At 40.4% G+C, this 25088-nt stretch overlaps 1 protein-coding gene across 4 annotated transcripts in view; it reads right to left on the bottom strand.

The window, feature by feature from the left end:
• Positions 1-25088, bottom strand: part of SEMA3A (semaphorin 3A) — a 289750-nt gene that overhangs the window by 73573 nt on the left and 191089 nt on the right. For all 4 annotated transcript variants that reach the window (XM_073328646.1, XM_073328645.1, XM_073328643.1 and 1 more), the window contains one exon: positions 6130-6223. In XM_073328646.1, the coding sequence (XP_073184747.1) occupies positions 6130-6223 (94 nt within the window). The remainder of the gene's footprint in view (positions 1-6129; positions 6224-25088) is intronic.

The raw sequence follows: 25088 nt of genomic DNA, 5'->3' as shown, positions 1-25088 counted from the left end.
AAAGGATTCCAAATTTAATAATAGACTATTACAATTAAGCAAATAGGTTAACAACTTATTAAGAGTTTTGTAATATTTTGCATTTTGGGGTCTCTCAGCACTTGAGGATCTCATTCAACACACGAAGAACTGTACAACTGTTGAGGTGCAGTCACCTCAGGAATGCAACATGGCTTCCAGGTTTGTGCCAGCTCACCACATGACAATTTAACATTATTGTGGTCTGATCTGATCTGATGGAGATTGTCTTTGCCAGTGGTCATAGGTGGGGTGGGAATCTCACCAACAAGAAGCTGAAGGACACATTTTACGTAGAGTTCTGAACTGGGCTAGAACTTAGCTTTTGGACGTCGAAAGGCAAGTTTTTGCTTTCTATTACAGCTACCTCTAAAGTAGGGGTGGGTAAGTATGTTTCAAGGGAATAACTATTTGACCCTTGGCCTACAACTTGAACTGATTCACTGAGATATGCAAGAGTTCTGACAGGGTTCAGTCCAGTGCCAATTGAAGTCAATGGACATTAGATGAGGCCCTTATCGTGGATAAGGGTGAGAGATTGGGATTTCATGGGTAAGGATTGCTGGACTGAGCCCATTGTGTTTTAAAAATCATTTCTAATTTTTTTTTTGTATATCTCTGTGTCTCCTTGTTCCAGTTAGGATTAACTGCACAGTACTGCAGGAAGGGGTGTTCTTACTCTATTTCCAGTTCAACCAGGAGCAAGAAGTACCAGGAATCTCACAAGAGGGGTGAGGCTCTTTGTGTGCAATTTTTTCAGATTCAGGATGACCCCAAATGATTTCCCAGAACTTGAGTTTGAAATCTAAATCAAATTTTTGTCCCTTCTCTAGGTATAAGTATTGGGTGTTTATGCATCCCTTCACTTTGGAACCTCGTGAGAATCACTCATGGCTACTATAAATTTAAAAGGATTTCTCATGCCATTGCTAAGCCCTCCGACCTCTCATTAATGCCTAAATTGACAGTATTTTCACTAGCAACTTTAAAAAATATTGGAATTTACAGTTCAAAAAATTTACAATAATTCCTGAAGCTGAAAAAACCCAAATTGTCAGTTTTCATTTATGTCCAGGCAGCATAAAGAAATGGATACCGCTCCCTATACAGAGCAAATACATCATTTTCTTTCATCAGCATGCAGAGAGCTGTGTAAGGAGGAAGGTGTTGTGAAAACAAATCTCTTTGGCCAAAAGGACTGGTGTTGACACATGTACACAAACAGATATATTGTATATTAACTTTCCAAACACAAAGGTGACCATTAAAGTGCACAACCACTCGGTTTCTCATTGTAAATCTTTTGGACGGAACAGTTTTTCCTGATCCATTGAACTTTAAGAACAATTTCCAGATTTTCTTAGATACCAAGATTTCTGAAATTAAACAATGTTCATGTATCTTTTGTACTTTTTTGTCTTCAGCTCTTAAGGATAAAAGAGTTGCTTAGTTCTTGTTTTAGATTACTGAATTTTGAGGTTCTTGTTTTAAGGTCATGATCAATTTTAGATGTCCACGGATGAAGATAAAACTAATGCTGGAATGGGCAGGTTACTGCAACCGGTTGGAAAGAGTTCCCTAATGAAAACTGGTACCAAATGGTCAGAGGATGCCCTCAGACTATTAAGGCTAACACAGTGTTAGCAGCAGCACCCTGATCACTGATGTTGCTGAAGCATGCAGAAAGCTGCAGGCTCACTGGTGAGCAATTAAATAGTTTTTGTTGGGGGATTATGAGCACCTGGGTGGTAATTACTGGGCTTACGGTGTAAATTGGGAAGATACAAGTAGAAGGAAAGAGAAGTAAAGTGGGGCTCAGCAGGTGAGGTGTGCTGATGAGGGAGGGTGTGTGGCAAATATGTCTGTGTTATGTTCTGTGTGTAGAAATGTGGAGGAATAAAAGATACAAGTGGTGAAAGGAAAACAGCTTTTTGTTTGGTACCAGGAACAGGCTGGACAGTGCAGCACACCGGGCAATGTTGGATGCACCCTGTGACACTGGGACACTAAACGATGGCCTGACTCTGCTCCCACTGAATTCAATGGCAAAACTTCCATGGACTTCAATGGGAGCAGTTAAGCCAAATATGAAGAGATTTTGAAAATCCCAGATGGGATTTTCAGAGGAACTTAATGATTCCAATACTATTGATAGTCAGTGCAACTGGATTGTCTAACTCCTTGACACTTCTTTGAAAATCCCTAAAGCCTAAGTGTCTCAGACTAATTCGTTAGCTAACAATCTTCTCTCAGAATCGTAGAATAGTAGGACTGCAAGGGACCTTGAGAGGTCATCTAGTTCAGTCCCCTGCACTCAAAGCAGGTCTAAGTATTATCTAGACCATCCCTGACAGGTGTTTGTCTAACCTGCTCTTGCAACTTTCATAGTTGAAACCAACCCTACCTTTCCCTTTTTCTCCTGTCCTACAACAGATGAAAGCAGTGCCTTGGGAGTAGATATTCCTAACACTTTCATGTATTAACATGCTCACATGCGGGTTGTTTAGTTAGCAACATATAGCTAGGAAATGATGACTAAAGAATGGCTTGGATTCTTGAAGGCATGTTCACAACTGGCATCTACTCAGAGCAGAGTAGCAATAGCTACCTTTAATAAACATTAAAAAATAATGAATAATGTTTGCACGTGGGTGGAATGAGAAACTTATTTTAAAAATATACCAAAACAATTTAATAATGATGAAATATTTCTTTAAAACATGATTGAATTTTATCCGGAAACCCTTTTTATACACATAAATGTTTCTTTCAGATGAGACAAAAATGGAAAACCCTGAATACTAATTGCTATTAAATATTGTAGGGCACTTTTTGCATATTAATCTTGGTGTCCTGCTGAAATTCCAACTTGGGCAATCACATTCTACTCACTTAAAATTTGCCCTGTCATTTCTGAATCGAGAATTTATTCTTTGCCTTCACTCTTAAAAAAGTCACTGTTTAGGGTTGCTGGTAGTATAGAAGCTATGTTACACCTCAGAGGTGGCTGCATTTTAGTGATGGTTGAGTGATCATTTTAAATATTCACAGAAACAAACATGTGAGTATGTGTGGGTGCAAATTGCAATCCCTGGCCTTGAAGAAGGCAGCTGCAGCAAAGGAGATCATTCACTTCTAGGAAAAGGCAGGAGAAAGTACAGCTATCTCCTTCCAAAGGGCTTTACTATGGCAGTGGTCCACAAATTGTGAGGTGCGCTCCCCGAGGGGAGTGCAGAGGAATGTTCAGGTGTATGTGGCAGGGCACGGGCCACCGCCCCATGGGGGGCAGGGAATGAGTGTCATGCAGCCCTGCTCTGCTCCCCAACCACAGCCGCAGATCTGGCCCCAGCCTCAGGCCCCGGCTGCTGCCCCACTGCAGACCCCACTCCCAGCTCCTGACTCCTGGCCCCGACCACAGCTTTACTTCTGGCTCTGGCTCTCTACTGCATTTCCTGTGGGGCGTGGACAGGTTCCATTATGGGTAAGGGGGACTGCGACAGAAAAAGTTTTGGGAGAACTGTACTGTGGGGAAGCAGTTGTGGCTCAATAGCTCATCTCCCAGCCAGCCTGGCTCCACCCTCTTCTGGGTCAATTCCACCCATTTGGAATGCTGTATCAGCTGCCTCAGAGATCATGTAGGTGCAGAGGGGGCTGTGCTTCCCACCAGATCAACTTTCTACCGGAGGGCCACTGGCAGAGTAAGCCATTGGAAACCAGTGAGTATATCTGGCCCCCACTTCGTAATGTACTTAGGGAACTTTTTAGTAAAATGTCCTACATAATTGTAGCATTATAATGTAGCACATAACACAATGTGGCAATAAGGAAACCAATAAGAAGTCTTAGAGAGGCAAAAATTGTCCTGTGGTTTAAAAAAAGGGAAAAAAAATCAATCTGCCTGATTTTCAAGAGCACAAGTAAGCACACAGATCTACTTGAAGCCTGAGTCAAAACCTAACAAGGTGCTCAGGATAATGATCTATAGTGGGGAAATAAATATTTAAGACAGAGGAAAAAAATACTGAGGCAGCAAAAATGTGACTAACCTGGCAAAGGCAAAGGTTTGTTAAAAACATTGAAAGCAAAGCCAAAGGAAATAAAATAATCATATTTGTGCAGGACCGGGTAAAAAAGGGAATGTGAAAGGTTAGACTCTCGACTTTGTGTGGTTGCATACTGTGTGTATCACGTAATACCGGCTTGTCATCATCCCTCTTCTTTATTGAATATTGAAGTAAATAGTCAAGTCAATCCCGGGGAGCAGCTCCATCACAAATTAAAGTTGCTCCAGGCATTAATTTATGCACCAGCCTTTTAGGCACATGGTTCTTTCCTTTTCGTTTGGAGTAAGTACAGGGTGCAAGTTGGAGCAAGGTATGTGCTTCTTTCTTGTTTACAAAACTGTGTGGCCCCAGGGCAGCTCATCACCTGTGATCATTAGGGCTACTTCTGGACTATGTATTCTTGCTGTCTTTTATGAGCAAATGCAATGTAAATTGAGCATGAATGTTGATTGGGTAAAGACCTACAATTACCAATGTTTGAGAAGTAACAGAGAATATAACTCACGCTAGACTAGTTTTTATCTTAGGGAGGGTTTTGGGGGGACACAGAACAGTGAACTTTTGAAAGCCCATTGATGCCTCCTTGAGATCTTGAGTTATAGCTACTAATCTTGACCCACAAAGTCATATATCAAGGACAAAGCCTCTGTAGCAAAACCCATGAAATTTTAACTGCTCAGGTAAGGGGAAAGGGGAAAAAATGCCTTTTTATTTCCTTCTCACACAACATTAACACAAGGTAAGAAAAAGGAGAAGGAAAAATTAGTCATTAAAATAAAAAGGGAGGCTAGATTTTCAATGCAATGTAGAGGATTTTGACACACATCTTCCATTAATTTAGCCACTCCTGATTTAATAATAGTTAATTCAATGAAAGATGTGTGTCTAAATCTCTTAGCCTGCTTTGCAAAACTCAGCCAGAAAATCTAAACAGGATCAATGACGCAATAGTAACTTAGGGCCAGATTTTGAAAAGGTATTTAGGCACCTAACTCTGGTTGAAATCAGTGACATCACTTAAATACCTTTAAAACTCTGGTCCTTAAACCCTGATCCTGCAACTGAAAGTGAGTGGACACCCTCACCCCAGTGTCTTCTTAGGGCCATCAACAACCTCAGTGAGGCTCTGTGTGGGTGTGTTCAAAACTGGGACATAAACAGTATGTCCTAATGGGCAGAGCAGGTGTCAGGACAGGGTATGGAAGTAGAGGCCAGAGATGGAGTCAGCTGCCAAGTGCCAAGCAAAGGGTTGAGCCAGAGTCAGTCAGAAGTTAGAGCCAAGGGTCAGAGCCAGGACTGGTAGCCGATGGTCAGGATCAAGGTGAAATGGCAGGAACAAGAGAGAGGCAAGGATCAGGCATGGAGCAGGAGCAAGGGGGAAGCTAGGAGTGAGGAGCAGCTCAGGAACCAGGAACAGAGTTGGATCAGGATTGCAGGAGGCAAGCAAGAGCAGGGTCTGATGTGGCAGAATCCGTTGTTCAGACAGACCAGCTGGCTCGTTGCTGGCTCAAGTAGAAGGAGTAAGCCAATCAGATGGCTGCGGGCCATGGATGCTCCGAGGGAATGTCCTGTGGGGTTTAACCTTCCAGGTTTAGCGAGGTGCTACTTCACCCTTCTCCCTTGGTGCTGATGAGTGAGAGTCAGCACTCCAGGGACTCCACAACCCATGATTCTAGACCTGCTCCCTAGCCCCTATAGACAGTCAGCTGTAGGATCAGGGTCTTAGGGTTTGTATGTGTAAATTCCCGAGTATCCCTTGTTCCCACTGACTTCAGCTGAAATTAAGAGAGTGCCATTTCAATGGGGAAACAAACAAAACAGCTGATATTTGAGGCATCTTTTATATAGTCACCTTATTTTCAAAACACTTGGATAAGCCATCTGCCAAATAATCAGCCTGGAATTATTTTAACATAGAACCCTCACCTCCAAAACAACAACAAAAACCCCACAACCATTGTGAAATAGTGTGAAAGGGAAAATGTAGCAAACTTGTATTTCTCTATAGAGAAAGTAGGTCTCATTCATTATACACCACCGCACGTACCTATTAAAAGAGAAGCTGTCAGCAATTTGGGGTCATAGGGGCTTTTCCCTCGTCCATTTTCAAAATGCGAATCCTCCAGTTTAAAAATGTTGTCCTGTTGAGGAAAAGAAAAAGCAATACAATTATGTGACAAAAGGACACTAATACTGAGTCTGATTCAATACAGTGTTGCATCCAAGATAGCTACAGAGGGCCAGATCCTCAGCTGGGGCAAATTGGCATATCACCAGGGAGGTTAGTGAAGCTACACCTACCTGCAGCAGCTAAGAATCTGGCCCAGACAGTCTGTCTTACAACTAGAATGACATTGCTGAACATCAGTCAAAACTCATTCAGACAACTCCTGAGCTCTAGTCTAATACTCATATGTTTCTAATAACTTTGCATTGCTTTCAGTGGGAGTTTGCCTGAATAAGGATTGAATAAAGATCTTGATGTTTGGACTTTGTATCTGGAATTAAAAAAGGTGAAGCATGTTTCATTGACCACGATACCCACATTTCCCAAGGAGAAATCTTGGCATAAATGGCAGTGTTGCATCCTCCTCTAGCTAACTTGGGCTTTTAAAGACCGGCATTTCCCTTATCCCCAGACGCAGTTCATTCACATTATTAGTAGTCATTTCTTTCAGTACTTTTCAATGCATTGCTTTTTAGTTCTGTGAGCTGGGGGAACAGCATGATGAGATATAAACTAGATCAAATAAAACCTCCGCCAACGCTAAACAAATCCAGTCCAATAAATACAAAACAATGGGATTTCAGTACATCCAATTATTTTTCATTGGCTCAGGGCCATATCTGCCAATCAAAATAAGCACAATGTTTCTAGTTTTTGCAGTGTGGGTAAAATCCACATCTCCCATGAAAAGCCAGAATATATGCTGGGGACACATTTCCTTTTCACCTCTACATGCCATGGACTATAGTTACAGATGCAGTTTGCTGTAACCCCTTTTTTCCCTTCCTCTCCCACTGGATTATAGTCAGAGGTCCCATTGTGTTAGGTGCTGTACAGATGCATACAAAGAAACAGTCCCGTATCTCAGGCCTAACGCAATATTAATAGTTTAAAGCAACTAAGGCACATGATATTTTTCTTCCAATATCGTAACAACCTGCCTTCATATTTTCTCTCATCTTCCTTTTCTCATCCCCTTCATTCACATCTTGGCATTTACCTAGTCACCTCCTGTAAGGACTCTATGTTTTCCCTTATGCTATCTCCCTATATCTGAGTACCCTCTTTGATCTCCTGCATCATGGCATCACTCTCTTCTCCTTCAACCTCTCCTTTTTTGTTTAGTCTTCAAACTATGATCTTCATTCCACCACTCTGACTCTATTTCCTGACTTTGTCCCTCAAATCACAAATTGTAGCATATTAACTTACAAAAAATGAAAACTTGATCTGAACTTTAGCTGCACACCCCAAATCTACTTCTTGCATAATAAATTAAAGGAATAAGCAGATGACATTATAAGTACTGGACAATAGTAACAGAAAGTGGCACTAATGCTATAAGCCATTTTTAATATAAATGTTATTATCAGTACACATTTCCTTGGGATTCTTTCATTAATGCAGATAATTGCTCAACCTGTACCCCAATGGATACATGATAATGTTACAAAGTTAGTGTCATGACAGTTTTAATATCATCCCAAGGTAATCCAGTGTGCCATTATGAGACAAATAAGAAACAGATGTGGAAATTATTCAATGGATGAAGGCCCTGATTTGAGACTCCATTGTAGCAGTTTGATGACACTGTGGTTCCATTAACAATGGTTTATGACTTGCATAAAGGAGTGGAAAATCTGGCCAACAGAATATACAGATGATATATCCTGCTCTTGGCTTTTGGGGAATAACCCCTTTGAAATAAGAGGAAAAATAGAGAAATCCCACAGTGTTTTCATATTTCAGTTTAAATACTATGTAAAGATGTTAATTAAGTTCTCAAATTTATCAGCAAGTAATAATAATAATAATAATAATAATAATAATAATAAATGTATAATTGTTAGGTGACCCATTAATGTATCATTATTAGTTTGAGGGTCTCTGGAAGCATGCTTTCCTGGAAGCATAACCTATTACAAGTAGGGCAACTTGCCCAAATACATTTAAGTGCAGAAGTCATAGTAAAACCTCACCCCTTAGAATACAAACAAGCAGTAAACAGAGTAAATTATTAAGAAGATCTTGCACTCACTCAGAAATAAGAGTAAGAAGCAATAAAGAAGGATTTAGGTCCAAATTCTGCTCTCAGAGGAGCTCAGCAACAGGAGATTGGGATCTCCACACATACATCTGAGGGCAGAATTTAGTCCTTAAAGCTTCTATAAAAATGTGCACTTGATCATTTTCAAGAGTGCTGGACATAGATCCAAAATGGAAACTCAAATAATAAATAAAGGCAAGAAGCTTTTAGCGAGACAGTATGCAAACTATTTGCCCTTGGAAAAGTGCTTGAACATATAATTGGAAACCTCCTGGGCTTTATAATTTGAATGCAAAGCATCACATTTTAGTGAATCAGCCTATCCATAAATAGCAAGAAGTACATAGTGGGCTCACAAATTGCTCACTGTTTCAAAATTGTTTCAAGTCTATTATATAATCAAAGACTGGCATTCATGAAAAAGCATGCTGGTAGTAAGATGAAATTTTGTACAAGGGCAAATAAAAATCAGATAGATTTCAAAGAAAGATTATTGTAACAAAATGACCTAAGGACCTGATTCTCATTTACAGTAAAACTGCTCCCTTGGCTCTGCCAGAGCAAAGAGACCTAAAAATGGAGGGAAATGTAATGTATTCCCACTTTAAGGCCCCTTCATATCCTTAGTGTAAATGAAATTCTGGTCCCAATATACTGAATATACAATAGTTTCACTTATTCACTGTGGGAATTATAAAAGTCTTTAGGTTTGGTTTCCTGTAGATGTTCCCATGTAATTCAAGTCAACCCTAATGTAAACGAGGGAAGAAGGATAATCCTGGAGGTAAAGCCTGAGAGACAGAAGGTGCAGAGCTTAGTTCTATTTTCCCATTGACTTAAGCTGAATCAGGATTGGGCCCTTGGCGTCTATTCCTGATTTTGCCACAGATTTTGAGTATGTCACTTAGGCCAAACTTTTCTAAAGTGGGTTCATACAGCTAGGTACTTAGAGTCAAATTTTCAAAGGTATTTAGGTATCTAACGATGCAGATAAGAGCTTAATAACTCCCGTTAATTTAAACAGGCCTTAGGTGGCTAACCTGCTTAGGTACTTTTGAAAATCCCACCTACCTGCATCTTTAGGTGGCTAAATAGCTTTGAAAATCTGGTTCTTAGGCTTTGGTAGAATTTGGGCAACTAAATCCATTAGGCTCCTTTGAAAATCCCAGTCATAATTCAGGCCCCAATTTTTAGGCTCTGTTGATTTAAATGGGAACTGTGGTTGCTCATCACCTCTAAAACTCAGGCCACTTTTACTTGGGGCTGATCTTTAGAGACCCAATTTTGAAAAGTTTGACTTTAATTTCTCGGTGGCTCAGATTCACCTGGTTAGCCTCAAAATACTCCTCTAGTACCCAAGGTTGTTTAGAGTCTGAATGATTTAATAGTTATAAAGGATGCAATTCAAATGAGTTCTTCACAAACAGTTGCCTTTATTTATTTGCTATTCATTTTTTCTGGTGTGTGATTGGTCATCTAAGTCACATGGTATGCTTCTGTTCCCTGATCAGGTGAAAAAGCTGTTAAAACAGTTTGTCAATGTCAATTACCAAATACTCTTGTTCACACATAAATATCTCTGTTTGCATGGTAATATTGATGTTTTTAGGAAGAACAGGCACTCCCCAAATCTCTGTGCAACATAAGTGAATAAAGAGGGACACAAGCATGATCAAACTGAACAACTGTTTGAAATAAGAATAAATGTTTGTGAACATTTGTTTTTTGCAATATTTGTACAGAATAGTTGTAGGGTCAGTATGCAAACCTCATTCACTCTACCTGTTCTATAACTCTGCCTAAATCCTGACTGTATTAAAGACAAGAAGAAGAACTTGTTTTAAATAAATGAAATGACCATGGAACCCCCAAAGAATTTCATTATACTATTTTCTCTGTACAAGATGACCTAGCAAAAGTAGCGTGATCAGAAAAAAAGCACAACATGAATGTCATGTTAACCTTGATTGATTAGTAAAGACACCAAAAAATCCCATCTCAGTGGCATACCAGACATTAGATACCATCAAGAATATTGAACAATTCTCAGGGACGCTGAGATTTAGAATCCCTTTGTATAGCAACATTCTGGGGTGTCAAGTGTAATATATCACCTACATCACTGTCTGGCTCAAACAGGATGACCTCTGGAAACATAAGTGCTATACAATGATTGTCTGTTCTAGCTGAGCTATTAAGGAGACAGCATATGTAAGCAATAAGAAACACACTCCTAAAACCGATACATACAATTGAACTATACAACTTAAAAGTCTCAGTTCTTTAAGTGGTTCCCTCCCTGGTCTCCTTATTTTCCATAATAAATTTAGAACAGGAATAATGGATTCCAATTGCTTTAGCAGATTCTACTACTATGTTAAATAAATTATTGGGCCATACTTTATTACAGGATTGTGCTAGTTTTCTATAGTTATTTTTAGCAATCAAGACCACTGCTTTCCCCCTTTGTCTTCTGGATTTCCTGTATGTTATTAGACTGTGGTGAGGTCAGGCATCAGAGGAAATAACAGCAGTGTTAACTCCTAGACCCAGTGTTTTATGAATTACTGAACGTCAGTGATGTCATGGTAATAAATCTTGCCCCGTCTCAGTCTTGTCCCATTGTAAATAAATGAAATTAACAAAAGTGTTGTTATATGCAAGAGACTTTCTGATGAGAAAGAAAATGGTAGCTCTGGGGGAATGTTTGTAAAATTCGCTTCTATAATTAGGGTTTTGGCAGTTGTTCTGGGGAATTTTCACATCTGATTTGGGTGTTGAATGTATCCTGGACACGTGTACACACGCGCACACACACACACGCGGTGATCAAACATTTGTATAGCAATATGTAGACAGGGATTAAGTGGAGTTGGCATATGGCAAAGATTTTCAAATGTGGCTAGTGATTTTGCATGTCTCATCTTGAGATCCCTTGGAAGGCACTGATTTTCAGAAAATTCGTAGTACCCTCTGAAACCAGCCCCTCCTACAGCATGCCTAACTGAACACTTTAAAACTGAGGCACCCAAAATCATTAGCCATATGTCTCCATTATGTTTAGCCTGTCTGCTTCATTCCTATTTTTAAATTACCTGGTATAAAGAAGAAAATTCTGAACTACCAACAAAACGGAGGCCCAATTAAATCAACAGCTTGACTGCTTTCCTGAATCAGGGTCTAAGTGGGTAATAAAATGATCAACAGAGGTCCAGAAGACACATTGTAAAGAGTTCCCCTCAAAGTAAGTTGCAGGATAGGGCTCTGTGGAGGTGCAGGACAGGCCACTGATTTCACAATACCACAACTCTAATAAGCAGGAAATCCCAGTAGGAATTGTGATTGCTGTTCCATCCCATGAGTCTGATGCACCACCCCTGTGAGGGGGTGGCATTTGAATCCTTGTGGTCTATCTTTGTTTTTGAGATGAATTCCATGCACCACAGCCCCTGCTTAGTTTACTCAGATTTTGTGTGGGGAGGTTGAAATTTACCTTTGCAGAAAGTGCTTTATCTTTGAATACACTTTAATAAAACTGCACTGTGTGTAGCGTTGGGCAATTACAGAGCTCGATCCATCTATGCTTAAGTCAATGCAAGGATTTCTTGTTAGACTGGGCCCTGAAACATGATTCTTGGATTTTAATCCCAGCTCTACCACTCATGTCCTGTGTGACCTTGGGCAAGTCTTTTAATCATTTTTGTCTCAGTGTCATCATCTGCAAAATGGGGATAATAGTACCTACTTCACTCAAATGGCCATTGAGAGAGTCAACTATCTGAGAGGGCTGGAATGCAAGATACCATGTGGAAGATTATCACAATTTTAACTCTGACAATTTTGCAATGATAGTTTATCTTCAGTCTTCATTCCCTACAGTGATTTGTCATATGAAACCACCCAGTCGTACCATGGTCTAATTTTACCTTTCTTTATAATGAAAGAAATATGTCCCCAACACATTAAAAGCTGATATTGCATAAGAGAAAAATACCTTTGAAATGATTAATTCTATTGTGTGCATGGAGACGAAAGTAATGTAGACATAATTATAACCTCTCTCTGTCACAAGTTACAATTACCCCTCACAGCAGTATTTTTAAGAACAATGTAGTTTTCTAGTACAGGTTGGATTTTCTTGCAATAACAAACATAAAGAATGTGGGTTTTTTTCCCTCAGTGAAACCAAAATGTTAAGGACACAGAAACTGATGTATTTTAGTATACCTGATTCAATGTTATTCCAAAAACAAAGTTCACATTAAAAGACAACTTTTCTGTTCAGGATCTCACCTGGCTTTCCATTATTCTTGACTCTCCCATACAGAAAAGGTCATTGAGGCTGGCAAAACTAGGTAGTGCACTTTCTCTACATATTTATATCTATATACACACACACACACACACATATATATGTAAAACAATCCACAGCATCAGTGGCTCAGATCAGTATCAAGCCAGATTATTTCCTTTGCTGATGTGTAAAGATGCCATATTTTAGAAGTGGAAAAACTTTTTTGATCAGGGCCCTGTGAGCCCTCATTTCAGCTAGGCAAAGCATGATAGCTAAATCCAATTATTTTATTAAAAAGCTCTTCAACACGGAGATTGTTTTCTATTAAAGTCTATGGGTTTCTGAACTCTGTTACATCTGTATAGAACACAAATGATGTCACACTTACCAAATTCTACAGAACCTTTCTATAAGGGCAGCATGGAGTGGAGTGACCCATGGCTTCACTGCTCCATACCTAACTTTACCCATTGTGGGGTAGCCAGGGTCACTAGTTAGGCAAAAGAGGATCATCAATCCTTGTGCTCAGGAGAGCACAAGGACTTCAGTCATGGCTGGCTGCTATGCCAAGTGCCACACCATAAGATCCTTGTGTCCTTCCTCCCCTTGCATAGCTGTCCTGGTGCCAGGCATAGTCTGGCTCTACATTAGAGCCTGATCTCAAAGCCCTTTGAAGTCAACAGAAAGATTTCCATCAAATCCAGTGGGCTATGGATGAATCTCTTACCTAGCCCTTTGCCATGTTTATATATTAAGACAGGGTCTCTGCAACATCTGAAATTTACCCTTCTAAATGACCATGAATTAAAACAGTTATTCTTCCTCACCACCAATTTATGAGGCTTTAACTTATTGGCATGTCACTCCCAAACCTGCATCCGTGACAAAATGCTTCTGCTTTTTGTCGTCATTACATCTAACGGTAATGAACACAGGGGAAAAAACAGTATCTGTGTTATTCTGCACTGTATATATTTTTAAAATCTCACATTGAGATTTTAAAAACAGCCTCTGCCACAAATCCTTCTTATAATCTGTTGTCCATGAATAACAGTAGATTTAGACAAGCGGCCAAGGGAGTTGCATAAATGTAACTGAAGGAAGAGTTTGGTCTTCTGTGCATGCAACTAGCATGGGTATCTGAACAGTCCACTTGCTGTTAGCATAGTTCCATCTGAAATGCCACATAAAAGTCAGGGGATCATTCCAAAGTCCTTCTTCTCTTAGTTTTACAAAACTCTTATTTGTTAAGTATAAACTTACTGTTGGGTACAGTGACTAGTTTGATCCTATTCAGCAGGGAGCAAATTGTGCCATTTTATTTATTTATTCAAGTCTGTCTGGAACATCTGTGAGGTTATCCTGCTGAGGAGTCTGTCACCTTGGATGTAAACATGTCAACAGGATGAGGTGACTATCCTGTAAGAGGAACCTTCTGAACTCTGCTGTTATCCTTTCTTTACACTGAAACTTTGCTAACTTACAATTTGGAGATGGATAAGGATATCAATAAAGAGTAAGACACACATTTTGGGGAACACATTATCTATACACGTCTTTGACAATGAGAAAGGCCCTTCTAGTGCAGGGAAGAACATACTAAGAAATGCTGGAGCTCACATGTAATCAGGAGGTTAAAAGGGAGGCAAGGTTAGCTGGCCCCTTACTGCATATTCAGAGATCCAGGAGATGTACAGTGTGGGAATGAAACACATTTTCCCCTTTCTTTGTTTTTAATTGCAGATGTCAAAACTAACATTTACAACTGAAGTTTGAAAAATAAAACCCCAGCTGTCTTTCTGGCTCTAGGTGTGTTTGTACTAGCAGGGAAGTCAAGTTGCAGGGTTTGACATTTGTGCTTGCATCACTGGCTAAACATCTGTTCCAAAGCCAATAGAAGTCAATGGGAGTTTTTCCATTGATTACTATATGCTACGAATGGGGCCTGGAAAGACTGGAAGCATCATTGTACTCACATGCAGGAGGCAGTGAGACCTATTTGTTGAAGAACATCTGGTGTGCTGACCATTGAAACTCTCCTTGTAGCCTAGGTTGATGAACTCATCAACCCTCTCCACGATACTCGACTTCACCAGCACTGGGAGATCTGGTGTCTCTGCTCTGAGGTTCTGGACCTGGGTCTTCTTGTATGAGACATTCAACCCCATAGTGTAGGTGGTATCTTGGAAACCTTGGAGGTCACAGCTGAAATTCTCTGACTTCTCCACAAGCAAGGCAGCAGCACTGGCTTAGTCTTGGTTAGTGAACACTTCTTGACAATCATGATTCTAATGTGTGGAGCAGCATCTCCTAAAATCCATTCAATAGCTTGGCAGAATATTGGCAAGAAAGCATCACTGCTGCACACTTGAGGTTGTGTAGAAACACAGCAAAAGCCATGAACCAGTGCGCACTCTCGCACTGGTACTGAATATATCTTGCAGCTTCCTGCATGAAGTCACAAAAATGTATGAAAAAGCATAAAAAAAAATGGACACAAAAATGACTTTGCACTAAAACAAAGTTCAGGATCTCTCAAACTTGTGTACACCCGTATTGCTACACGGGTCAGAAACTTGGACCTTTTTTCAAGCAGATTTGGAGCAACTAGAGACATTCCATATACACCATCAGCACCAAATCATGAGCATAAAGTGGTTTGACCCTATGCAAAGTGTCATAATGTTGAAGAGATCTGGCTTTCTTTCAATCACTCATTATATTCAACAGTGGCGTTGCAAGCTCCTTGACTATGTCGCCAAAATGGACAAGAACAGCCCAGCCCACAGCGCTCTCACAGTCTCCAGTGATGTGAAAAGGGGTGCAAACCCTGTTCCTACCTAGCTGTGCCTGCAGTGCCATCCTATACGACTGTAGATTTACAGGATTCAGTCAGATCTGGGAACTTCACTACACGATGGCTGGAGTGACGCCATCAACCGTGATCCCTCTGGCTGGTGTAGCGGTCTTCAGTGTGATGATGATGATGATGTTGATGATTTTACTCACAGATGGATTGGATTAGACTTTCCCGGACATTATTTTTTAAAAAATTACACTTCTGTGTAAAAATGTTTTACCTCTGTTGATATAGGTAAAAACTCAGATTACTGAAATATACGACAGTAAAAAATCCTTCTCTTTACTTTTTCACTTTGGGCATTTAACAACACTTTGTACATAGTTGGCTTCATTTTTTCTCCTTAGTAGAAAGTTAGAGGCAATCCTGCAAGCACTCTACTCCAATACCCTATCTGGGAAATGTTTCAGAGGAACAGCCGTGTTAGTCTGTATTCGCAAAAAGAAAAGGAGTACTTGTGGCACCTTAGAGACTAACCAATTTATTTGAGCATGAGCTTTCGTGAGCTACAGCTCACTTCATCAGATGTTATCTGGGAAATGTTATCCTCATTTTTATAGATCAAGGAACTGAGATTACGTGACTTGCCTTATGTCACACAGGAAGTGTGAGGCAGAGCTAAGGTGTTATGCCGTATATCCCGAGTCCTAGTTTTGTGGCTTAACCACAATGCCATGTTTCCTTTTCAAATTTCTCTGAAGTAAATGACAACTCAATCCACTGGACACCTCTGAAGAGGCATCTGGCACCTGTACTGCTAAACTTCATTTGCAGGGATTACCTTGAGACATGGAATGTAAATCAGGCTCCATGCCCATTCAGCTTTTGGTTTTTCTTTGAGACTGCCAGCAAATGTGCCAATTGTGTACACAAAATACTGAATATCCATCAGGTGATAGCATTCAGTCATTATTGACCTGGGTTGAATTTGAACCGACAACACAGATAGCAAAAATCTTCCTAGAGAATTTCCTGGCACACAAAGTGCCTAGTGTTATTGTATTTTAAAAAAAAGCAGACATCATAGAAGGTCATTTATAGGACTCAGAATGAAGATGGCTTGTCTGATTGCATCATGTGCCATGTAGATGTAAGTTTTCAAATTATTGTCATGGGCATTTGTGACTCAGATTATTTTAGTGAAGATTCACAGTACTGCACTACACTGAAATTTTTCTCCTCAGTGTTCAGTATTTATTTAAATAATCAAATCTGTTTAAATATATGGGAGAGGTGACGGGGACTGGGGAGGGAAAGAACAGCTAAAACATTATTATCTCTTTCCCATAATTGTTCTTTGATTGTGTTTCAAGGTTTAAGGATCCACCCAGCTTTTGTTTTCTGATAGTTGACACTGATGTCACTGGGTGAAGCAGAACAGAAGGTAGAAGTTGAAACTGAAGATAAATCAAACAAAAACATTAATGACTGCTGGATAAGAAAAAGAAACAAACATCCAGCAAGTCCATCCCCTTTAATTAGCTCTTTCTCACCTACTTGATACATCACAGTATTCTTCTATTCTCCAATTTGTCATGCAGATACACAGCTGTATTTTAAACTTTTTTGACTCTCTATTTCAATTGCCTTACTTGACACCATATGCCATATATTTTCCTTTCTTTAATGAAATGGCTCCGAATCAAACAATTTGACCTTATTTCCCTATGGTCTGGATTTTCTGTCTCCTGTTGTTGTTTGACAGATGACACCAGCTGAGAATCTGCCTCCATATAGAATTATTTCTATAGGAATTTTGGAATTGCAACTCTGGACCAGACCAGTGTTCCCTGTAGAGCAGCAACCAGTCTTTGCCAGCAACTAACACCACATGTTACAGAGGGAGGTGAATGAATCCCTGTAGCTGACAATTATGGAATAACTGTCCTAAATTTCATCAAACCCCTATCACTTAGAAGTTGGTTTATATCCTCATGCATTAGTGATTTTATCCCTATGTAGTTTTATCCTAAAAAATATAGCTGTGGACGTTCTCATCTTTATAAATGCCTCATCCTTTCTGAATCTTTAAGCTGTTGGCCTCAATTTGCTGTGATTGAATGTTTGCTGTTCTCAGTCCAGTTTTCCATCCAAAATAATATAAACCACTGTATATTCTTCTGACTCATTGGGCCAAAAATGCAGAGATAATGTAAATGGAAGAGCAATTTGCATATTGGTAATTTGGGGAGTGTAACTACAATACAGAAGAGGAGGAAGGTTGAATTAGTAACAAGAAAAGCAACCAACAGGGGAACCCTGCTTTATCTTACATCTTCTTCCATCCTGCTTTAGCTAGATGATGGTTACACTGGAGAGCTTATAGCTGTGCAGCTGCACCGATGCAGGTGTGCCTCTGTAAGCTCTTTAATGTAGCCGCTCTAAGCAGTGGAGAGAGCTCTCCTGTTGGCTTAATTACTCTAGCCCTCACCTGGGGGGATAGCTATGTCAGCAAGAGAAACTCTCATGCCGACATAGTGCTGTCAGCATAAATTATGTCGCTCAGCAGGGTGGCTAATTCACACCCTTGAGTAACATGAGCTGAATGGACATAAGCAGTCGTGTAGCCATCACTTTACACAATCTGGCTGGTAGCTTCTCCTCCTACAGTCCCCTCCCTCCTGCCATCTCAGCATTGAATTTACACCAATTTACAGTCATTTACACCCACTTTTCAAGCTATAACTTACAGTATCTCTTATATCCCGTATGCATTTGGCCCATTGTATTACAAAACAATATTTGAGGAGGAACTTTATCAAATGTTTTCTGAACGTCTGCATGTATATGTGCTATGTTACATTTCAAGCATTTGAGTCTCTGGATGAAAATTCATGTGTGTTTGAGAGTATGTTTCTAAGTATGTGTTTTTCTGAAGACTGATGTAGATTGCAAGCTACCATTGACTTTAGTGGGATAAGAATTTGTCTTTAATTGCTTCACAATGAAGTTGAGATAACTGGTCTATAATTAGGACTTCTGATTTAAATTTTAACTGATAAACATTAATAAAACAACCCCTATTTTTAAAAAAAATAAGAGAGAAAAAAAAAGAAATTGATGTTTGTCCAATAAACACCAGAAAAAAACGCCAGAAATGATTACTTGTATCTAAGGGATTTCTACACAGTTCAATTTCTACACAGCAGGAGAGTGAGTTTGTGTGTGTGTGTGTGTGTGTGTTTCCGGGGGGGGGGGGGAGGGGCGGGGAAGTGAGAAAGCCTGGATTTGTGCAGGAAATGGCCCACCTTGATTACCATGCACATTGTAGGGAGAGTGGTCACTTTGGATGAGCTATTACCAGCAGGAGAGTGAGTTTGTGTGTGTGGTTTTTGGAGGGGGGTGAGGGGTTGAGAGAACCTGGATTTGTGCAGGAAATGGCCCACCTTGATTATCATACACATTGTGAAGACAGTGGTCACTTTGGATGGGCTATTACCAGCAGGAGAGTGAGTTTGTGTGTGTGTGGGGGGGGGGGGGAGGGGGCGGAGGGTGAGAAAACCTGGATTTGTGCTGGAAACGGCCCAACTTGATGATCACTTTAGATAAGCTATTACCAGCAGGACAGTGGGGTGGGAGGAGGTATTGTTTTATGGTCTCTGTGTGTATATAATGTCTTCTGCAGTTTCCACGGTATGCATCCGATGAAGTGAGCTGTAGCTCATGAAAGCTCATGCTCAAATAAATTGGTTAGTCTCTAAGGTGCCACAAGTCCTCCTTTTCTTTTTGCGAAGACAGACTAACACGGCTGCTACTCTGAAACAGTTCAATAATGTGAACTATGGGGGTGTGACTTCTAATGCATACTAATATTTTGCACATTAGTTAGTTTAGGTAGTCCCGCTGGTGTACACAAAGGTACAGTAAAGTCCTGCTGGTGCACTTTAATGTAGTGCTGTTTGAAACAGTACTATGTTAAAGCACACGAGGGAATATTACAAGAAGATTACTCATTATAATATACAGTTCTCATTACAGTATTTACAAAAAGAAACAACCCCAAATTTTTGGACATCTACATAAAACTCAAAAATTACTAAAAATAAACTCTGAAAATTAAATGAATAACCTCCCCCCCCCCCCCAAACCAGAAGCCCTATGTATAATTTCATTCTACAGTCTGAGGCCTCTTTTTGGATAAATGTAACACAGTCCTATTCTCGAGAGCTTGACTTAATATTAAGGAATTTCTGAAAATATTGTTTCTGACTTCTTGCCTCATTCATTTCCTTTCAAACATGTAGCTATATGTATGCTCTATCTGAGCTGGACACATGCACATTACTTGTTTCCCTTTAGAGGGCCAAACTTCTCATGGGCATTTTTGTTGTTATCGACACCGTAGCATCACCTCTACTCCTTGACTACTTTATTAAGAAATATGATCACAGCTTTGGCATTCTCCACTTACTTTCTCCTCACTATGGCCCTGATTTAGCAAGGTACTTAGCTTTATGCTTCCAGGTTTAATCTCTATTACCTAGTTATCTAGAATATCTAGTTACCTAGAGATCAGCATGGGAGCTACGGTGGAAGCTGATTGTCCCACATTTGTTTACTGTGGAGTTGTATGGCTTACGCTGGAGTGTCTAGTGGTGGAGATGAGCAGGACCTCAGATCTGACCAGTATAGTGACTCCTATGGTCCTTTAACCATGCAAGTAGTCCCACTGGGATTAATTTATATGCTTAAAGACAGTCACATGCTTAAGTGCCTTGCTGAATCAAGGCCTAAGGTCTCTTTCCAGCAAAGAACGTAAGTATATGCTTAGCTTGCAGCCTATGACTATTACCATTGACTTCAAAGTTAAACATGTGCTTCAGTGCTCTGCCAGATTGGCACCTACGAGCCTGATCCTGCACCCAATGAGCTATGTCATTTATTTCAATCAATTCAGGATTAGGCCATAGATAAAGACAGACAATTTTTAACGCAAACAGATGTGCCATTTTAATTTTCTTTTTCCTGTCTTCCATTGCAATTTCAATTTTCTTCATGAAAAACCTTTTACCTTTGCTTACTGCCAGTTATTCGAACATTTCCTCTCAACAGAAATAGTCTCTGAAATTCAGCGTTCAGACTCCCCTCCCCCATCTAAATTGTTCAGTTATTTATGCTTATTTTTATAGCTCTTTCTGATCTTTTTTTCTTATCAGATTGCTGATACTCTTTAAAGCTTTCTGCTCATGGTAGAGATTAACCTTTACATCTCACCTTTATAGCCCCCCTTGACATATTGACCTGTGTTATAACACTGCTGTTCAGAGTTAAGCAGAATGAATTTTGGTTACAGTTTCTTCAACTCTTCCTTTCTGTTACCTACTTTGGATTCCAAGCCAAAATGTTTAAGCTTCGGGGTAAAATCCTCAAAAGTGCTTAACACTTAGGAGCCTAAATCCCTTTTCAAAGTGACGTAAGCCACTAAGGCCATGTCTACATTACCATTTATGTCTGCAAAACTGATGTCACTCAAGAGTGTGAAAAAACACCCCGCAACTAACATAAGTTTTGCCAGCCTAAGTGGTAGTGTGCACAGCTGTGCCGCAGTCAGGTCTCTTGTGTAGATATAACCTGACTTTCAATGAAACTTAGGTTCTTAGGTGACTGTGCTTCTCTTAAAAATGGGACCCTAGGCACTTAAGAAATTTTTAAACCTTGATGCCTAAAAGTAAACTCCTTAATCCATTTAGGTACCTAAATACAAAAATGTAGATTTAAGATTCCTAGCTTAAGAAACTGGAGTTTAACAATTTTTCTTTTTGACATTTTAGGCTCCAGTTTAGGAAACCACTTAAGCATGTGTTTAACCACATTCTTATCCCAGAACAACACTTACCCATGTGTACTAAGTCGGTAGTACCTTCCTGAGAACAAAGCTTTCCTGAATCAGGGCCACTGAGAACTTGAACGTCATCTTTCACGTAGCTGCAACACTATTTGTGTTGCTGCTCCTAGTGCTTACCCTTATCAGTTCATCAGTTAAAATCAGATCATATTATCATTCGATTCTAGACGCTCCCTTGCTGTAACTTTATTATTTCTCAGGTTAAAATAATTTCTGAGGACTAGGTCTAGAATTGCTTTTGACCATATCAGTTATTCAGAAAACTGCATAAGAAAAGGATCCTGTAGTATCTCTAAAAAACTATGCTCCTTTTTTGTTTTTTCCCCCTCAGCTTCATAACTATAGGCCAGATTCTCACTCCCTTACTCATATTAAGTAGTACATTATTCTTTGAGTAGCCTCATTGATTTCAATGGGAGTAAGGTAGTGCCTAACATAAGTAAAGATATCAAGCAGGCTTTATACGAATAATCTAAACTCCCAATATTTTGTCTTTCTGACAACTCTCTATCACCTCTTTGAACGTATTTCTTCATTTATTATCATAGAATCATAGAAGATTAGGGTTGGAAGAGACCTCAGGAGGTCATCTAGTCCAACCCCCTACTCAAAGCAGGACCAACACCAACTAAATCATCCCAGCCAGGGCTTTGTCAAGCCGAGCCTTAAAAACCTTAAGGATGGAGGTTCCACCGCCTCCCTAGGTAACCCATTCCAGTGCTTCACCACCCTCCTAGAGAAATAGCTTTTCCTAATATCCAATCTAGACCTCCCCCACTGCAACTTGAGACCACTGCTTCTTGTTCTGCCATCTGCCACAACTGAGAACAGCCTAGTTCTATCCTCTTTGAAACCCCGCTTCAGGTAGTTGAAGGCTGCTATCAAATCCCCCCTCACTCTTCTCTTCTGCAGACTAAAATAAGCCCAGTTCCCTCAGCCTCTCCTCGTAAGTCATGTGCCCCAGCCCCCTAATCATTTTTGTTGCCCTCTGCTGGACTCTCTCCAGTTTATCCTTTCTGTAGTGGGGGGCCCAAAACTGGATGCAATACTCCAGATGTGGCCTCACCAGTGCTGAATAGAGGGATTTTCTCTCGGTTTTCTGGCAGTGGTCCTACTAATGCAGCCCAATATGCTATTAGCCTTCTTGGCAACAAGGGCACACTGTTGACTCATATCCAGCTTCTAGTCCACTGTAATCCCCAGGTCCTTTTCTACAGAACTGCTGCTTAGCCAGTCAGTCCCAAGCCTGTAGCAGTGCATGTGAGTCTTCCATCCTAAATGCAGGACTCTGCACTAGTCCTTGTTGAACCTCATCAGATTTCTTTTGGCCCAATCCTCCAATTTGTCTAGGTCACTCTGGACCCTATCCCTACCCTCCAGCATATCTACCTCTCCCTGCAGCTTAATGTCATCTGCAAACTTGCTGAGGGTGCAATCCATCTCATCATCCAGATCTTTAGTGAAGATGTTGAACAAAACCAGGGTATTATCTTTAATACCCTGTCATAAATATAAAGGGAAGGGTGAAACCCTTTGAAATCCCTCCTGGCCAGGGGAAAGCTCCTCTCACCTGTAAAGGGTTAAGAAGCTAAAGGTAACCTCGCTGGCACCTGACCAAAATGACCAATGAGGAGACAAGATACTTTCAAAAGCTGGGAGGAGGGAGAGAAACAAAGGGTCTGTGTCTGTCTGTAGTCATCTTGGCCAGGGACAGAACAGGAATGGAGCCTTAGAACTTTTAGTAAGTAATCTAGCTAGGTATGTGTTAGATTATGATTTCTTTAAATGGCTGAGAAAAGAATTGTGCTGAATAGAATAACTATTTCTGTCTGTGTATCTTTTTTGTAACTTAAGGTTTTGCCTAGAGGGGTTCTCTATGTTTTTGAATCTAATTACCCTGTAAGATATCTACCATCCTGATTTTACAGGGGGGATTTCTTTATTTCTATTGACTTCTATTTTTTATCAAAAGTCTTCTTGTAAAACACTGAATGCTTTTTCATTGTTCTCAGATCCAAGGGTTTGGGTCTGTGGTCACCTATGCAAATTGGTGAGGCTTTTTATCCAACATTTCCCAGGAAAGGGGGGGTGCAAGTGTTGGGAGGATTGTTCATTGTTCTTAAGATCCAAGGGTCTGGGTCTGTAGTCACCTAGGCAAATTGGTGAGGCTTTTTACCAAACCTTGTCCAGGAAGTGGGGTGCAAGGTTTTGGGAAGTACTTTGGGGGGAAGGACGCGTCCAAACAGCTCTTCCCCAGTAACCAGTATTAGTTTGGTGGTGGTAGCGGCCAGTCCAAGGTGTAATATTTTGTACCTTGGGGAAGTTTTGACCTAAGCTGGTAAAGATAAGCTTAGGAGGGTTTTCATGCAGGTCCCCACATCTGTACCCTAGAGTTCAGAGTGGGGGAGGAACCGTGACATGGTGGCACAGTGGTGGGATTAACCTGAAATCATTTTGAGATCCAGTTGAGATTTTTTGAACTAGAAATACAGATTTTAAAAAGGAATTTTTAGGAAGTCCAGGAAGCAGCTTTGAAACTGAAAGCAGCTTGGTTTCTCTCTGCTTTGTGGCCAAGCAGAGACAAAAGGGGATTATCTTGTGAATTGCAGGTTTTCTTTGCCTGGAGGCAGGGTACTTAACTCCTGCAGGGAAATTCACAGTCTTCCAACGCAGAGGTTTTTTTTTTCTTTTCTTCCTAAAAGTAAATAGGGGGTGTGTGCTCTACCCATTTGCCTGGAGACAAAAGTGGCAGGTTTTTTTTTAGGATTTTGATTTTTTTTTTGTTTTACAAGGAGCACAGGTTTGAAAAGAAATTTTTTTTTTCTTTGGGCTGGGTAAGCAGGTTTCCAAGTAGTTGGAGGTTTTTTGCTTTAATTTGGGCCCAGAGCAGAGACAAGGGAATTGTCTTTTTCTGTAGGCTGACAATCACTATCAGAGAATAGGTTTCAGAGTAACAGCCGTGTTAGTCTGTATTCGCAAAAAGAAAAGGAGGACTTGTGGCACCTTAGAGACTAACCAATTTATTAGAGCATAAGCTTTCGTGAGCTACAGCTCACTTCTTCAGATGCATATCGTGGAAACTGCCTCAGAGTAACAGCCGTGTTAGTCTGTATTCGCAAAAAGAAAAGGAGGACTTGTGGCACCTTAGAGACTAACCAATTTATTAGAGCATAAGCTTTCGTGAGCTACAGCTCACTTCTTCAGATGCATATCAGAGAATAGGTATTCTATTCCAGCACAGCAAAATTTTACAGCCAAGTTTTGTTTGTTTATTTCTAAACCTCGGGTGTAAAGTTAGTTAAAAACAGAGAGGTTAGAATGGCCAAATCCTCGGCTCGACTACAGCTGGAATTAGCCAAATTTCAGGCTGAGGAAAAACAAAGGGAACATGAAAGACAGAGAGAACTCATGCGGCTGGAGAACGAGGTACAGGAGGCTGCCCACAAGAGGGAAATGGAGGCAAGGAAGCATGTGGAGGAGATGGAGAGGATAAAGGCCCAGCAGAATATACCAACAAACCCTAGCAATCCTTCTCCAGGTACCACTTCCCATCCCAGAAAGTTCCCCACCTACAAGGCAGGTGATGATACTGAGGCCTTCTTAGAAAACTTCGAAAGGGCCTGCCTTGGGTACAACATCTCTACTGACCAATACATGGTAGAGCTGAGGCCGCAGCTCAGTGGACCCTTAGCTGAGGTGGCAGCTGAAATGCCTAAAGAACATATGAACAAGT

This window comes from Lepidochelys kempii, chromosome 1 (genome assembly GCF_965140265.1).
Source record: "Lepidochelys kempii isolate rLepKem1 chromosome 1, rLepKem1.hap2, whole genome shotgun sequence".
Classification (NCBI taxonomy): domain Eukaryota; kingdom Metazoa; phylum Chordata; order Testudines; family Cheloniidae; genus Lepidochelys; species Lepidochelys kempii.
Note: the sequence above shows the minus strand (reverse complement) of the source record. Positions and strands in the feature narration are given on the sequence as shown.